Source organism: Acomys russatus, chromosome 19, assembly GCF_903995435.1.
Source record: "Acomys russatus chromosome 19, mAcoRus1.1, whole genome shotgun sequence".
Taxonomy (NCBI): Eukaryota; Metazoa; Chordata; class Mammalia; order Rodentia; family Muridae; genus Acomys; species Acomys russatus.
The window spans coordinates 55,222,361-55,239,889 of record NC_067155.1 but is presented as its reverse complement, the minus strand read 5'-3'; the positions used below and the strand labels follow the sequence as shown (position 1 = coordinate 55,239,889).

General features: G+C 45.9%; 1 protein-coding gene across 2 annotated transcripts in view; it reads right to left on the bottom strand.

Moving 5' to 3' along the window:
* The window catches only part of Ptpn11 (protein tyrosine phosphatase non-receptor type 11), a 62,270-nt gene extending 52,790 nt beyond the window's left edge, over positions 1-9,480 (bottom strand). For both annotated transcript variants that reach the window (XM_051161581.1, XM_051161582.1), the window contains exon 1: positions 9,276-9,480. In XM_051161581.1, coding sequence (XP_051017538.1) covers positions 9,276-9,289 — 14 coding nt within the window. In that variant the 5' untranslated portion in view covers positions 9,290-9,480. The remainder of the gene's footprint in view (positions 1-9,275) is intronic.
* Positions 9,481-17,529: the final 8,049 nt, after the last annotated feature.

Below are 17,529 nucleotides of genomic sequence, written 5' to 3'. Positions count from 1 at the left end.
TACCACCCAAGTATTGTGTGATTATACGCCTAGACCACCCAAGACTCTATCTCAAGTACTGAAACAAACAAACAAAACTCTCCGAATAGCTCTTCCTCACACCTTGTACCTAGCAGAATTTACCACAGTAGGGACTAGCCCAGAAACCAGCCACACCAGCACCACCATGGAGCTGTGTCCATATCACCCTTAGAAGAAAGGCACATGGAATGACTCCATTTGAGTTTAACATGAAGTGGCTGATACTTAGTGAACAAGAAGACACTTGAGGATGGCTGGGGTATGCTACATGATGGCTGGGCATCCAAGTATCCCAGCAGAAGTACTTATGAAAAGGAGCCTCAAGTCAGCATCTGAAACAGGCATCAGAATCTATTACCCAAAAGCCCTCTGCTAGGAAGGCTTGAAGAAATAAAAGGCAGAATCCTTTAAGGTTACACTCAAGCCAGGTGGAAGCCCAGCTCTCAGGACCATGAGTTCAAGGCCAGTTCCACTACACAGCACAGTAAGTCTTGGAGGCCAGCTGGAAGTACAGGACACCCTGTCTCAAAACACCAAACAAGGTCGGGCGTGGTGACCGCGTGCCTTTAATCCTAGCACTCAGGAGACAGAGGCAGGCGGATCGTTGTGAGTTTGAGACCAGCCTGGTCTACAAAGTGAGTTCAGGACAGCCAAAGATGCACAGAGAAACCCTGTCTTGGAAACAAAAAACAAAAAACCTGGCATGAGAGTACATGTCTATAATCCCAGCATGCACAAGGTAGAGGCAGGAGAATGAGAAATCCACAGTCATCCTCAGTTACACAGGAGAAGCTGAGGCCAGCTTGAGCTGTATGAGACTGTGCCTCAAAAATTAAAAATTAAGTATACAAATCAAACTATTTAAAGGGAATTCAAAGAGAATCTAAATCCTGGGTTAGGGACCAGGCACGTAGCTCAGTGAGTGGTAGAACATTTGCCCAACACAAGGAGGCCATGGATCTAATCCTCAACACTACATTAATTAAAACACAGGGCTCTCAGGCTGGAGAGATGGCTCAGCAGCTAAAAGAACTGACTGCTCTTCCAGAGGTCCTGAGTTCAATTCCGAGCAACCACATGGTGGCTCACAACCATCTATAATGTGATCTGATGATCTCTTCTGGCCTGCAGAGGAACAAGCAGGCAGAGCACTGTATACATAATAATAAATAAATCTTTAAAACACAGGGCTCTCCTGTTTGTAGCTAGGAACTTGTATCAAGTGAAAAAAACATTTTTTTTTTACCTGGGGTCTATGTGGTCCTGGCTGTCCTGGAGCTTGCTATGAGTTTGAGGGCTGGCTTCAAACTCATAGAGACCCTCCTGCCTCTACCTCCTAAGTGCTGGGATAAAGCTCCGAGCTACCGCACAGCAATAATAGATAAAATTTAATAAAAACAAATGTTGATAAAACAACAGGCAACATGACAGTGCTGACATTTGCTCTCTGAGTGTTTCCCACCCCCAGGGACACAGGAAGAGCAGCTGCAGTGAAGAGGGGTCAAAGTTGGAGGTCCACAGCCTCCTTTCAGCTTCTTGAAGCAAATATGTGACCCTGTCCTACCCTTCTCACCTCTGGCCCCAAGAAAAGCCACGTGTCTTGCAAGAGGAGTGCTACAGCTTGGTACTCTGTGCAGATAACAAGAATCCATCGTCTTCCTTAGTTCCTTGTGTGTACTCTACAGGAAAGGCTATGTCACGAAGAAAGGTGGTCATTAGGGTCGAGCAATCTAAGCAAGACGAACAAAAAGTCATGAGAGCAGCTCTTCTGGAGTAGCAGACACTTTGTCTGGATAAATCACTGTCTTCTGGCATCTCACTGGTCAGCATCTCCATTCTGATGACAAGACAATAAAAGAAACCGGCCTCCAGAAGCCTCTTTCCACAGAGTGCTTCTCACCCACTTCAAAGGCTCGCTTTTCTGATCCCTCTGAACCCCTCCTGCGATCCTGCCTTCCCAGGAGCCAGAAAGATATTTTTAACCTGATCACTTCATGCCACTCCCCATCACATCCTTCTATGGTTTTCACTGTTCTGAGGCACACACGACACTGAAGACCTTAGGAGCCCCCACAGGGCTGGGGGTGTAGCTCAGTAGCAGAGCACAGACTGAGCATGCATGAAGCCCTAGGTGCCATCCCCAGCACAAGAAAGGAAAAAAATTACAAAAAAATTAAAATAAAAATAAATTTTAAAAAGGATTCCTGTGAGGCCCAATCCCTACCCTATATGCATCCCCAGTCCCACAGGCCCCATACATGCTACCTCCTGCTCACCAGAGACCCCTGGGACTTCCCCCAGCTCAGCACTTTCACACCACTGTTTCCTTGTACCTGGAATTCACAGTGTCTAGCACAGGAGCTGGGGATCCCACCCTGAGTGCAGTGAACCACCAGTAGGGTACACCTGCAGTCACAACATTCAGGAGGCTGAAGCAGGAGGATCTTGAGTCCCAACAGCATGGGTTCAGGGAGACCCTGTCTGTAAATAAATAAATAAGCCAGGCACATTGGCACACACCTATAATCCCTACAAAGGCGGCGGCGGCGGCGGGAGGATCATGAGCTCAAAGGCATCCTCTGCTGCTTGTAAGTTTTAGACCAGACAGGCTACATGAGAGCCATCACAATGAACAAACTAAACTCATCAGTGAACAGATAGACACTTCATTACTTACTTGGGCTGATGCAATAAGAAGGACTTGTTATTGCATTTGTTTCTGGTTTTGCTCCTTAAGTCCTATACCTAGGTCGGCCTCAAGTTCACAGCAATTCTCCTGCCTCAGGCTCTTGGGTGCTGGGATTATAGGTGTGCATCACCAAACCTGGAATTATCTTTAACACAGACTGTAGACTCGAAGATGCAGGTTGGTGATACAATGTTTGCTTAGTATGCTAAGGCTCTGGGTCCAAGCCTAGCACTACAAACACCAAGGTGGCATGTAGTAGCACAGGCCTATAATGCCAGCACTCAAGACAGAGACTCTGAGGCAGGAGGAGTCTAAATTTGAGACCAGCCTGAGCTGCACAGAGACACCCTGTCTCTAAACTAATTTATTAAAACAGACCGTGTGTAGACAGTGAAGGAACTCTAGCCAAGCTCCGGCAGGCCTTTTCCTTCTCCCTATTTCCTCTGAGTTGCTTTAAAAAAAAAAAAAAAAAAAAAAAAACATGAGCTTATATTCTTAAAGCTAGAGAACAAGGTCTATTCCCTTATTTGGCCACTTCCTCCTCTTGAGGCTGACTACCAGGGTCCAGCTATCAAAATATTGTAGCCCAGCAACCAAAAGCCCCCATTTGGCTTATCTAATTAACATGCCCAATTAAAAATAAACACCCTTACATGGGGTTTCCCCTTTTGCCTTTATAAACCGACACTTGCCTATTGGTCACAGCGGTCTCCTCTCTATCCAGAGGCAGTCCCCTGGGACAATACCCATGCCTGCTCTTCCTTGCTCCCGCCCCTTCTGCCTCATCCTCTAGCTCCTTTCTTTGTCTCTTATTCTCTGCCCTCTGTCCCTCTGCGGCAAATAAATCTCCTTTACGCTAAGAACTTGGTCTTTAAAAAAAGGCTGGGCTGGAGAGATAGCTCAGAGGTTAAGAGCACTGTCTGCTCTTCCAAAGGTCCTGAGTTCAATTCCCAGGAACTATATGGTGGCTCAAAACCATCTACAATGAGCTCTGGTGCCCTCTTCTGGGATAAAGGCACACATGCTGGCAGAACACTGTATAAATAATAAATAAATAAATCTTTAAAAAAAAAAAAAAAAAAGAACTTGGTCTTAAGGGTCTGATACCGATCTCTTACAGAGAATCACACACATTACCTAAGTACATATAAACATACAATTGCATATATGTGTTCATCACAATGTATTCAAACCAATGTATTCTATATGCTATTTCACACACTAACCAACTGCAGATCTCAACTTGGTATTAGTTTTACCAAACTCATCTGATGGAGGTAAAGAAGTCAGTCTCCTCCATAAACTCAACAGTCTTTGGAAAGATGCACAATCCACAGGCCCTCTCCCATGTTGACACTGCTAAGCACCACAACAGCTCTGCTGAACACACACAGCACTCACAAAGTCACGGTCTGAATTGAGCTGTGCTCCAGAAAATCTGAACCCATCTGAGGAGGCTCAAGCCCTGGTATAATCCAAAACTCCCCTGGTACCTGCCAAACAGCAGTGTTTATCCTTCCCCTAAAAATGCCAAGTGCTGCCTGTGTTTCCTAAAGCAAAGATCAATCCGCTCAGTGTCCCTATTGTTATGTGGCTGCCTAGCTATGTCCACCAGGGCCTGCTAGTGACAATTACAAACATGAGTTGGCCCTGCCTTGCCAAGATCATGTGCATCTCCTAACAGTGTACACATTGAGCACATTCAAGAATGGAGAGCAATTGGTACAGCCCGTGCCCTTGGGCAACTCCAGCCCAAACCTTGGCTCTTTGTGGGGCAACGACAGGAATACGATGCAGAATGAGATGGACTGACGGGGACTGCTGGTCTTCAGCGGCACAAGCATACTTGCTCCCCCAGGAGATAAACCAGCCACATTAGGCTGCCATGGAGCACCTGGGACAAAAATGTACTTGGCTTGCAATGGCAAACTAGAGCCCTCCAGTCTGAGGACAGCTCGACATTCCACTCTCAGCTCAAGTCATCACATGCATCTTTTGGAGGAACAAAAGCCGACTGAAGGAAGGAGACTTGAGAAGACAGGCAGTTTTGTCAGCTGGGTGAGGGCATGATAGGGCATAAGGCAATTTTAACATCTAAATTCATCATTCTCTCAGCTGGATTCCCCAGGACCAGTCATTTAATTATCCCGTGCTTTAGTTTCCCTACCTTCAAGACTGAGAAGGCAACATGCTGAATACACCAACATGCTGGTTACAGGATGTTATAAAAATGTAAAGCCTGCAGATACTAATCAAAATGAACTAGTTTAGGACCAGAGGTGGTAGCACACACTTTTAATCCCAGCACTCACCAGGTAGAGGCAGGCGAAGTGTGCTCAGGGTCAGCCTGTTCTGCATGGCAAATTCTAGGACATCCAGTGTGACATGAGACCCTGCCTCAAAAAATTTTTTTAAATTTACTGTGATAAGTAAAACAAACATCAATGTGGTGCTTGTCATTCAAGTGTCAGTTCCTATAATCACTTCCTCAAAAAGACCTTCCCTGGATCCCCATCAAAACTCAGAGTGTTCTCAGCTCCTGAGGTCAGCAAGACGGCTCAGTGTGTAAATGCAGTTGCCTAAGGACCTGACCTCCATCCCTAGAATACCACTGTTTTCTGACTTCCACGTGTGAGCACACACCCTCAGCATGCTCTGGCACACGTTCACACGCTCTCTCTCTCACGCATTCACACACACACTTTTTTAAAAGAGTCAATAATCAAGATCATGGGGATGGGAAAACTATTAAGCAGTTAAGAACACTTGCTATTCTTGAAAAGGATCCAAGTTTGGTTCCCAGCACTCATGTGAGGAAACTTAAAACCACCTTTAACTTAACTACAAGTCCAAGGGATCTGACATATTCCTCTGACACTTAAACAGAAAATTAAGAAGAAAAATAAATGGAATGGACATGAACTTAGAGAAGACACCAACTCACATGAAGGACAGCGCTCAACAGCGGGGAAGACTACCTGCAGAGACTGGACAGCTGCCTGAAAGAACTGGCCGGGCGTGGTGGTGCATGCCGCCTTTAATGCCAGCCTTGGGAGTAGAAGCAGGCAGATCTCTGGGGGTTTGAAGCCAGACAGTCTACAAAGAGAGCTCAGGAAAGCCAAGGCTCTATGTAACAGAGAAACCCTGTTTTGAAAAAGAAAGAAAGGAAGGAAGGAAGGAAGAAAGAAAGAGCTAGCAGGTAGCCACACTTTATACAATAATAAATTACTGGCCTCTGTGGGAACATGTTGCACATGCCTGCAAAACCACCATACATGCAATATAAAAACAAATCTTTTTTTCCCCCCAAGTCACAGTTTCTCTGTGTAGCCTTGGCTGTCCTGGACTCACTTTGTAGACCAGGCTGGCCTTGAACTCACAGAGATCAACCTGCCTCTGCCTCCCAAGTGCTAGGATTAAAGGCCTGTGCCACTTTGCCCAACATAAAAATAAATCTTTTTTTTTTGAGGGGGGGGGGGTCAAGACAGGGTTTCTCTGTGTAGCCTTGGCTGTCCTGGACTCACTTTGTAGAGCAGGCTGTCCTTGAACTCACAGCGATCTGCCTGCCTCTGCCTCTGCCTCCTGAGTGCTGGGAATAAATCTTAAAAAAAAAAAAAAAAAAAAGGAAATCAGGCAGCCAGGCATGGTGGTCCATCTGCAATCCCAATACTTAGGGAGGCAGAGCTGGTGGATCTCCATGAGTTTGAGGACAGCCTGGTCTACAAAGCAAGTCCAGAACAGCCAAGGCTACACAGAGAAACCCTGTCTCAAGAAACAAAATTTTAAAAAAAAGGAAATCAGGACTGTAATATCATATATCATTCCACAAAAATGGCTCAGATCAAAAGGACTGACTGTACAAAGTCTGTCAAAAATATGGACAAGTTTGTGTGCATCTCTCACAGAGTATAGCTGGAAAGTAAACAGGAAAAGCACTTTTGCAAACAGGCTGCAAGTGTCTGTAAATAGTAAATTCAACCATCCAACTTGTGGATGGCTAATGAAGAGAGATGAGACGATGCTGACACCGGTCCAGGAGCATTCACAGCATGTGAGTGTGAGTGACAAGTTCTGGAAGCAGCCAAAGGTCCATCAAAAAGGGCAAATAAGTAAGCAGCCCTGCAATGGGATGCTACAGAACTAAGCAGTAACAAGTAATGAAACTGTCAGACACACCCTGTGGACGAGTCTCTAAATACCTATGTTATGCACGGATGTGGTGGCAGAGGTCACCACACCTGACAACCTAAATTCAATCCCTGGAACCTGTGTGGTAGAGAGAGCTGATTCCCACACGTCATCCTCTGATGTACAAATGACATGGGCCCACACACAATGAATAAATTCATGTGAAAAGGGGGGGGGGAACCTTCAATAATAAAAAAAAAAAATCAGGTTTCTTCCCCCACCGAAATAAAGAGTCCATATCCCAGCACTCAGGAGGCAGAGGCAGGTGGACTGCTGTGAGTTCAAGGCCAGCCTACCCTACAAAGGGAATCCAGCACAGCCAAGGCTAAGCAGAAAAACTTTGTCTTGAAAACCCCCCAAAAATAAGTCCCTATCTGTCTAATGCCATTAATATAAAATTCTATGAAATGCAAACTAATGATAATAACAGAGCTGTGGAGAACAAAGGACTGGTAAGAGAGTGCTGAGGAAACTTCACCAAGAGTGGTGGATAGCTCCCCTATCTTGACTGCTGTGATGATCTCCCAAGTGCACACAGAAGTCAAGGTTTATCAAACTGTCAGCTGAATCAGTTGCAACTCCATCCCAATAAAGCTGATTTTAAAACTAAATAAAACAAAACCCTTTAGTGATCCAGCCTGCAATGCCAGCACCTTAGGAGGCTGCGGTATATAGGGACTGTAAGCTGGAGGCTAACCTGGCCAAGACAGCAAGAGTGAGGCTCTGTTGCAGTCCATCAACCTCGCTGCTTAAAAATAACACCACAACAGGCACTTTCTGGGCCTTGGGTTCCACAACGTGAGTCTTCAGGGAGCATCTGCTTCTCTGTAACAGGTGAAAAAAGCACCAGGGCTGAGGAGAAGGCACAACTCTATTCCAAACTGTCATCTGGACCACTTACTACTGAGGCTGTGCCCACACTGCTCTGCTTCTCCACCAAGAGGCTAGACAATGCAGAGTCCATTACTCCTCGCCCTGCTCCCCACCCCCAACGCCAGCTTTCTGTCTCCTAAAACAGCAGATCCTTACTAATCTGGAAGTGCAGACAATAGGCTGAATGACTATTTGGCAGATTAAAGACTAGACAACTGTGTTATTTTAAAACTCCCTGAAGAATGGAACATGCGAAGCCATACACTGTTCTGCTGAAATACAGTGAGGTATTACCCGGACCTGCAAGCACGTGCCAAGTGACCTGTCCAAGACATTCCTTTCCTACAAGTTTACAGTTTCCTTTCTTTCTTTCTTTCTTTCTCTCTTTCTTTCTTTCTTCCTTTTTCCTCTCCATTTTTGGATCCTGAACCATGAAGTAATATCACTCAGGTGTATTTCTGAGGAGCTAATATTTTGAAAGGGCTCCTGTTCAACTACATGCCAACAGCTTGAAACCATTTTTTCAAATGTCTCAGTTGGTGGCCATAAAACTGAATCGTCATGGAAAAGAACAGACAATGGGACAAGTGTGAGAGTGGCCTGGGAGAGGTACAAAACAGCACCATCCTTATTATAAAACCAGAGGTCACACTAGTGTTTAGCAACAAAATTATAGCTTACAAATAATTAGCGACAGTTAGAGAACAATAACGGCAACATGGTAATTAACTTTGAGATTCTGTCTCCACCACATACAAGGGTAACATACGACAATGCACTTAATTCTGAAAACTCAATTTGCTGGTGTTTAGGAGGTGAGACCACCACTGACCTCATACCACTGCGGTACAAAATGCGTTAAGCTGGCTTCTAGTAAGAGCAAAGTCAATGTCGGCAATTGAGTCTTGTTATCCTGAAGTTTCAAAGAAGCCCATTAACTCACTAATCTTCCTCCCGACCTTAGCTTCAAACCCTGTCCTGTCACGAGCGCGTTACTTCGGAACCTCAATTTCCACACCCGTAAAACGGGAACCGGAGGGAAGAATTCCACGACCAGGTAAGATTCCCTTCCCTCCCACCTTTCAAAGCAAAGATCACACTCCCAGCGGCTGCAGACAGCGTCAGTTTTCCCACTTTTGGCACTTGGAGGAGAGGGTGAAGACACACGGAAAGGGGGCACCTGAAAGGGTCCCGCGTGAAGGCTCCGCGGTGACCCAGGCGCCTCCCCGAGCGCGCGGGGTTATTTCGGAATCCCCGGGAGGCGACGCTCATGAGGCAATGGGTCAGGAATGCGGCGGCCAGCCGGGCCGCGAGTGACTCCACGGGCATCCCGGGCCGCGGGAGCAGGAACTCGGGGAGGCAGGAAATGAATGGGGACCTGCGGGCGGGGCGGTAGCGGCGGGAACGCCGGGCGGACAAGGAGACCCGGTGTAGCCCTCAGCGGCCACGCAGCACGGAGGCGGCGGGGACCCAGGCCGCGGCCCGGCCCCTGCAGGCGGCTCACCTCCGCGATGTCATGTTCCTCCCGCCTCCGGCTCCGCACGGACCCGCTGCTCGCTCAGGCTCCACGGGGTGCCGTCACATGGGGGGAGCCGAGCGAGGCCCCACTCGGGAGCCGACACCGGTGCTGGCTGAGCCGGCCAGCCGCGCGCACAGCCCCTGCCAGGCCTGGATCCCGGACACTGCGCGGCCGCCCCGCCGCCCGGCTCGCTCCGCCTTCGCCCCCGCCCCTTGCCGCTGGCGCCGGAGTGACGTCAACACGTGCGCCGCCGCCACCACTTCCTGCTTCCTGTTTGCCAGGCCCCCCTCCCCCGCCCCCCCTCAATGGCCGGGGGTTTCCCTCTTCTTTAAGTGTACAGCCACACACCTGTGCATGTTGGAGATTCGGATGCGGTACACCGGTGCTAGTATACCATACGTGTCCAGCGCACAAGTGAAAAGAAACAAACAAGCAGGGATGGGGAGGCGGCTCAGCGGTCAATAGCGATCTCTGCCCTTTAGGAGAATCCCGAGTTCGGTTCCCAACACAACCTGCTGTAAGTTCAGCTCTAGGGGATCCGCTGCCCTCTTCTGCCACCGCGGGCACTGCACTCACGTGCACATACCCATACATGCACACATAATGTTTTGTAATTTATTCCTTTTGCCGGGAAAGGTGGAGTACGCCTTTAACCCCAGCACTAGGGAGGCAGAGCAGGTGTATCACTGTGACTCCGCGGCCAGCCTGGTGTATATTGTAAATCCGAGGACAGTTATGTAGAGAGAGACTCTGTCAAAGGGAGGAGGGGCGGGGTTTTTCCTTTTTTATTATTTTTAATCTTAGCGTGTTAGTAGCTGGCTTTCCTTTAGGTATGTGCACTGCATGCGTGCCTGGTGCCCTGAAGAGAGCAACAGCCCCTGGAACTGGAGTTATGGCAGTCGTGAGCCACCATATGGGAACTGGGAACCAAACTTAAGACCTCTACAAAAAGTGCTCTTTGCTGCTGAGCCATCTGGCCAGCCTCTCCCGTTGATTCTTTTTTTAGTTGTGTTTGTTTTTAAGAAACAACCGCCAGGCAGTGGTGGCACACACCTTTAATCCCAGCACTCGGGAGGCAGAGGCAGGCGGATCACTGTGAGTTCGAGGCCAGCCTGGTCTACAAAGCGAGTCCAGGACAGCCAAGGCTAACACAGAGAGACCCTGTATCGAAAAATCAAAAAAAAAAAAAAAAAAAAAAAAAAGAAAGAAAGAAAGAAAGAAAAAGAAAAGAAAGAAACAACCTATGCACCATGGCCATAGCTTTTATAGCTTGAAGTAAAATTAGCACAAATTTCACCCTTTTCGCAGTTTTATACAATCCTGGCAAATTATTTTTTTCCTATGAAATTTTACCTTTTCACTTAAAAGGAACACTTCATAAGCTCTCTTTCAAATATCCAAATTGTTGGTACCAGTACACTACAATTGGGAGGGGGGCACTTTGTTAGATAAATGAAGTTTTCTTGAACAACTGCATCTTGATGAAGAATGAAATTATAAAACTGATGAGCTGGAAGCTGAACAGATGGATCAGCAGATAAGAGCTAGCTGCTCCTGCAGAGGACCAGGGTTCACATCCCAGCACATACCCAGGGTGGTTCATCACTATCTTAACTCCGGCTCCCAGGGGTCAGTTGCCATCTTCTGTACCCATGAGCAGCTTCAAGCACCTGCACACAGACAGACAGACACACACACACACACACAGGTTTTTTTTTTTTTTTAATAATTGAGCTATTTCTGGAATTTTCCAAATAATGGCTTCAGATTGCAATTGGCTGTGGATATAAGGGAAAGCAAAATCTCTGGAAAAGAGCTAACAGCATGATCATTTTTTAATTATTTGATTTTGTTTTTTGGGGAGGACAAGGTTTTTCTCTGGATAGGCCTGGAACTCGCTCTATAGGCCAAGCTGGCCTCAAATTCAGAGATCCTCCTGCCTCCACCTCCTGAGTACTAGAATTAAAGACATGTGCCACCCTGCCTGGATATGATCATTTCTTTAATTTCATTTATTACTATTAATTGAGGGGAGCATCTGGGCATGTACATGCCTCAGCATGTGTCTGTGTGGAGGTCAGAGAACACCTTTAGAGTTGATTCCAGGGATCTAACTGTTACATTAAAAAAGTATTGGTTCAGCCTAAAATTGCTAAATAAAGACACAGAGTCTGAAGTGTACTTTAAAGCTGCTAGCACACCGCTGGGCAGAATCTAAACTAATACAAATCTATTCCTAAACTATGGTAAACAAACTACTCTAAACTGATATATAATACATATACCCCAAGCATTTGCTACTATGATGCTCCACAGGCCATTCTTCCCTTTTCTTCCTCCCCAGTCAACCATCTCTTCAACTGACCAACCTCCTCGCTCCCCTCCAGGAGGTCCCGCCTTCCACTCCCTGTCCTTCTGCCCAGCTGATTGGCTAAACAGCACTTTATTGATGGTTGATACATCTGCTCAGCGCATTCCTCCACAATTCCCCTTTTTAGTCTAATTAAAAAAAAAAAAAACCAGCCGGGCGTGGTGGCACACGCCTTTAATCCCAGCACTCGGGAGGCAGAGGCAGGCGGATCACTGTGAGTTCGAGGCCAGCCTGGTCTACAAAGTGAGTCCAGGATGGCCAAGGCTACACAGAGAAACCCTGTCTTGAAAAACCAAAAATAAATAAATAAAAAAAAATAAAAAAAACCTTTTACCTATACATTTATATCATTACACCAATATACAAATACACACACAAGAACCACAAAACAATCGTTATAGTCACGTTATAATGTTTCGCTGTCTTCAACCCCATCAGAGACTTGAGAAGGAATAAAATTAATTAGCTGAGTAAATAGGAAGTGCAGGTTAGCAGCTTCCAAAATGAAAAAAAAATGACAGAGTCACTTGAAACTCTTTAACATGTCGGAGCATCACCTTCAGCCTTCTGGGCTACTTTATCTGACAGACATATTTGTGAAGCAGGGACTATTGAGGACTTGCTTACCCTGTCTTGGCAGAGTTTGGCTGTCAACTCCACCTGCATCCAAGCTTGCCCATTTCAGGCATAATTCTGTCTGTGGCAGAAAACAAGGACATTTTTGCCCAGTGGCTTGTTTGCCACATCCGAAGCCATCTCCATAAGGAGGTTCTTCAATGCTCATTACCTTCTTTGAGACAGGCTGGGTGTTGCCAGGAGTCAACCTGTCTCATTTTCAAAGAATCCTCAAAACAAATAAAATGTCTTTAAATGCCATATTCTGTAAGTCTCTGGGGTTTTTGAAGATTTAATCTAAATATTTTACTTATCTGTCTATTAAACCTAGGCTGTATAGTCTTGTGATAAAACTGAATAGTACAATGAATTAAAAATAAACTTATTTTACATCACTCTCTAGTATTCAATACCAATGCATTAGAAATAGCTTTGTGGCAGCTGGAGAGATAGCTCAGTGGTTAAGAGTACTGGCTGCTCTTCCAGAGGTCCTGAGTTCAATTCCCGGCAACTACATGGTGGCTCACAACCATCTATAAAGTGATCTGATGCCCTCTTCTGGCCTGCAGGTGTACATGCAGATAGAGAGCACTTGTATACATACATAAAATAAATAAGTAATCTTTTTTTAAAAATAAATAAAAAATAGCTTTGTGAGTAACAATCAAGGCCTTAAGTTGAAGAGTAGATTCAATAATCCACCTTTTGTCCCATCATTCCTATATACTTCTATGATCTCAGAGAAAAATCCCTGAGTCCAACCTCTTCTCTTCCGAATAAAACCAATAATAGCACAACCAATTCCCAATGAAGATAAACATCCATAGCCCAAAACCCTACTCAGCCCCCTTTTAAGGGAAATGGGATGGCACTTTCTTTTTAAGGCTTCTTCAGGCTGCTTTGGGACGAATAATACCCATACAGGGGCCCAAATAAAACTAGAAAAATGGTTAAACAAGATGAGATGACATTTGTGGTCCAGTCTCTAACTGTTGAGAAATTCAGGCTTAATAAAAGGTCTGTGTGGGACGGTCTGAAATGCTGAACCAATTGGAATCAGGAGCTTTCTCCAAAGCTGTCCTGGGAGATGTTCTGTTCTGATGACAAACAGCAACCGAATCACTTGTGGGTGGTACACAAAGAACGCAGGATAGGGGGCTGGAGAGATGACTCGGAGGTTAAGAGCACTAACTGCTCTTACAGAGGTCATGAGTTCAATTCCTAGCAACCCCGTGGTGGCTCACAACCATCTATACTGTGATCTGGCGCCCTCTTCTGGCCTGCAGGTGTGCGTGCCGACAGAGCGCTGTATACATAATAAATAAATAAATGTTTAAAAAAAAAAAAGAGCACAGGATGACAGGATGTCAGCATCTCAGGATGCTGGAGGATGAATCCTGTCAGGTCTGATCCAGCATCCGTGTCTGGTACTTTAATTCTGAAATTATATAATTTCTCACAAGCATTATACAATTCTAAAACTATAAATGCATAAGGAGTGCAGGATGCAAAGAACAAGGGAGGCTTGTTCTGTAGTTTGAATTCATGTACATATAGACTGACTTAAGTCAGTAGTCTCCTTTTCATCCAGGTCTGTTTTATTTTGACCTCTTTCAAAAAAGGAAGTATAATATTACCATTACCAAAGACCATACAATCATTATTTAATCAAAATCAAAACAAGATTATACAGTTCTTAATGTCCTTTTCTAGGCTCTGTGGCGCCTGATGGGTAGGCTAGGCCGTTACCTGTCTCCCGAGGAAATGCACCCCGTTTTAGAGACAAGCCAGTTTCCTGAGCAAAAGAAGAGGCATAAAGCCTTAAATAAGCATATGTATACCCTAGGCGTTCACTTACACCTAACTCAGGTCAGTAGCCCTGTGCTGAATGCACCTTTAACTATTGAGCCAACTTGCTGCCCCCTCCCACCCCCAACCACCCGTACCACATTTTAAGTGGTAGTGTAGGTTCCACTGAAATGACAGTTGAACACTAGTCTGTAAAGGAGCAATCTGCTGAGATAATTTAGAAGAATATCAATTCAAACAAAGAGGCCATTTCAAAGATCCTGAGGCAGAGGTTGTCTCCTATAAGACTGAAAAGGGCTCTTTGTAAAGTGGAACGGCGAAGGAACAGAAGGAACTGAGCTTAGAAAAGGGGAAAGCCAGGCACAGCAATCTATGCCTTTAATCTCAGCACTGAGGAGGCAGAGGCAGGTGGCTTTCTGAGAGTTCAAGACCAGCCTGGTCTCTATAGTGAGTTCCAGGACAGCCAGGGCTACACAGAGAAACCCTATCTCAACCAAACGAAACAAAACAGAGGGGAAGGTAGAAATGAGACTGAGTGCCACGTCATCTCCAGTAGAGTCTGCGTGACAATGCTGTGCCGAGGACCTGAGGTGACAACGCCAAAAGGGAAAGTCTCCTAGAAAAGGCCATGGTGTTCTTTCCCTGGGAGTGTTGATAGTGGCCTGCTTCCTGGTATGCCTGCTTGTTTGCTCTATTATTCTTCTCACACATAGTCAAGGCAACAAGGTGACAGGGACACGGTACCAGGAGGTGAACTGGACAAAGGGCCAGCCTGGAAACTGCAGAATGAGACGCCTCCTCCAAATGCGCCTAATTTATTATTAGTCATCCTGAAAGTTCTTAAGAATAATAAAACAATGGAGAATTTTTTCCTTGGGAGAGTATTTCAAGACAGGGTCTCTCTGTGTAGCCTTTGCTGTCCTGGACAAAGGGAGTTCAGGACAGCCAAGTCTACACAGAGAAACCTTGTCTCAAAAAAAAAAAAAAAAGGAAAAAAGAAAAATCCCCCCAATTAAATGAAGGGTCTTTAGCAAAGGCAGAGCCCATTCAAGGAAAAGGTAACTTGGACAAGAGTGAAAGTAAAAGCGGAATTTTAATTCCCACAATACAAAACTCCATGTGGCCTGGCATATGTATTGAAGGGCAGTCGCTGGTGTCCTCCTAGATATAGAGGACCCTATAGATTGGCTGCTACACCTCGTCCACCTCTCCCCTACACAGGAGTGTGTGAGGGAGGGGATGGATGGGTAGTCATCAATGGGGAAAATGTGTCGACATTAACTAACAGCAAAAAGTTAATCTTACGGAGGACTGTCTCCAGCCCCTGGCTCAACCTGAGAATGTAATATCTGCCTGTGCCAAGTGAATGACTTAGAAACAATGATGTTATTACTATGTACTTTGTACTGTGTATTCTAGAAGCCTAATTGCTTTACTGACCCCCTTGAATCTACTCCATGGAAAATGTAACCACAAAACACTCCCTTTTTCAAAATGTGTATAATAATCTAGACTGCTTGCCTGAAAATACACTTGGATTCAAACTGCCTCTGTGTTTGTCTCTGTTTGTCACTGCCGACTCCTTGCCCACCAAGTCTTTGAGGACCCTCATCCCAGGAACCCCCATACCTGACTGGCAACTGAGGATATAGCTCGGTGGTAGACTATTTGCCTTGTATGCATTGGGCCTTACACCCAATGTCCACTATTTAAAAACAAAAGGGATGCCCAGGCATGGCAGGCTGAGCCTTTAATCCCAGCATTCAGGAAAAAGAGGCAGAGGAAAGAGGATCTCTATGAGTTCAAGACCGGTTTGGTCTATCTACAGGGAAAGTTCTAGGCAACCAGTACTACAAAAAAAAAAAAAAAAAAAAAAGACCTTGTCTTAAAAGTTAGACAGCCAGGCAAAAGTGGCCCATGACTTTAATCCCAGCACTTGGGAGTCACAGGCAGGTGGATTTCTGAGTTCCAGGCCATCCTAGTCTACAGAGTGAGTTCCAGGACAGCCAAGGCTACACAGAGAAACCTTGTCTCAAAAAAACAAAACAAAAAAAGATAGACAGACTGACAGACAAAGGGGAGGAGAGGGTAATCATGGCACTCAATCCTATAGGCTATTTATGTAGCTTTGGCTTATACTCAGGGAAATGAAGTTTCATGGCTGAAGATGAGAGTTTCTGAAAATTGTCCTTTGACTTCCACATGGGTGATGTTCTGTCCACACAGGCACCAATACACATGCATCACCAAACCCAGTGGAATATTTTTTTAATTTATTTATTAGGTATACAGAGTTTTCCCTGCATGTACACCTGCAGGCCAGAAGAGAGCACCAGATCTCATTGTAGATGGTGGTGAGCCACCATGTGGTTTCTGGGAACTGAACTCAGGACCCTTGGAAGAGCAGGCAGTGCTCTTAACCTCTGAGCCATCTCTCTTTTTAAAATATAGATTAATAATCATAGCCGGGCAATCACTCTGGAGGCAGGCAGGTGGATTTCTGTGAGTTCGAGGCCTACCTGGTCTGTGTAAGCCACCACTGCCTGCTTTGAAATACTCTTCAAACCTTTGACCAGCTAGAAACCTAATTGTCAGGCAGTACCAAGTAGAGTTAACACTCTGGACACACGCCTTGACCACTTTCCAGAAATAAGTAAAAACCTCTTCCTGTGGCCTCGGGGGATGCTTGCCCAAGCCTCTATCATCCTGTGGCCTCGGGGGATGCTTGCCCAAGCCTCTATCATCCTGTGGCCTCGGGGGATGCTTGCCCAAGCCTCTATCATCCTGTGGCCTCGGGGGATGCTTGCCCAAGCCTCTATCATCCTGTGGCCTCGGGGGATGCTTGCCCAAGCCTCTATCATCCTGTGGCCTCGGGGGATGCTTGCCCAAGCCTCTATCATCCTGTGGCCTCGGGGGATGCTTGCCCAAGCCTCTATCATCCCCTAACACACTTCAGTGTCACTGGGGCTAAACTTTCTGTGCCTTCCCTCAGACCACAAACTCCTAGAATGGCGAGGTCATTGCCTACTTCCACTACACATGCCCTGAGCCTGTCACAGTGACCAGTTTATGACAAGTTCAAATATATTCATTTAAAGAAACGGTGTTTTAAAAAAATAAAATAAAATAGAGAAAAGGTGTTTGACGACCACCAAGATGGATCAAGCAAGGAAAAGAGCTGACTTCTGCAAGTTGTTTTTTTTTTTTTTTTTTTTTGGTTTTTCGAGACAGGGTTTCTCTGTGTAGCCTTGGCCATCCTGGACTCACTTTGTAGACCAGGCTGGCCTCGAACTCACAGCGATCCGCCTGCCTCTGCCTCCCGAGTGCTGGGATTAAAGGTGTGCGCCACCACGCCCTGCGCAAGTTGTCTTTTTTTTTTCCTTGAGACAGGGTTTCTCTGTGTAGCCTTGGCTGTCCTGGACTCACTTTGTAGACCAGGCTGGC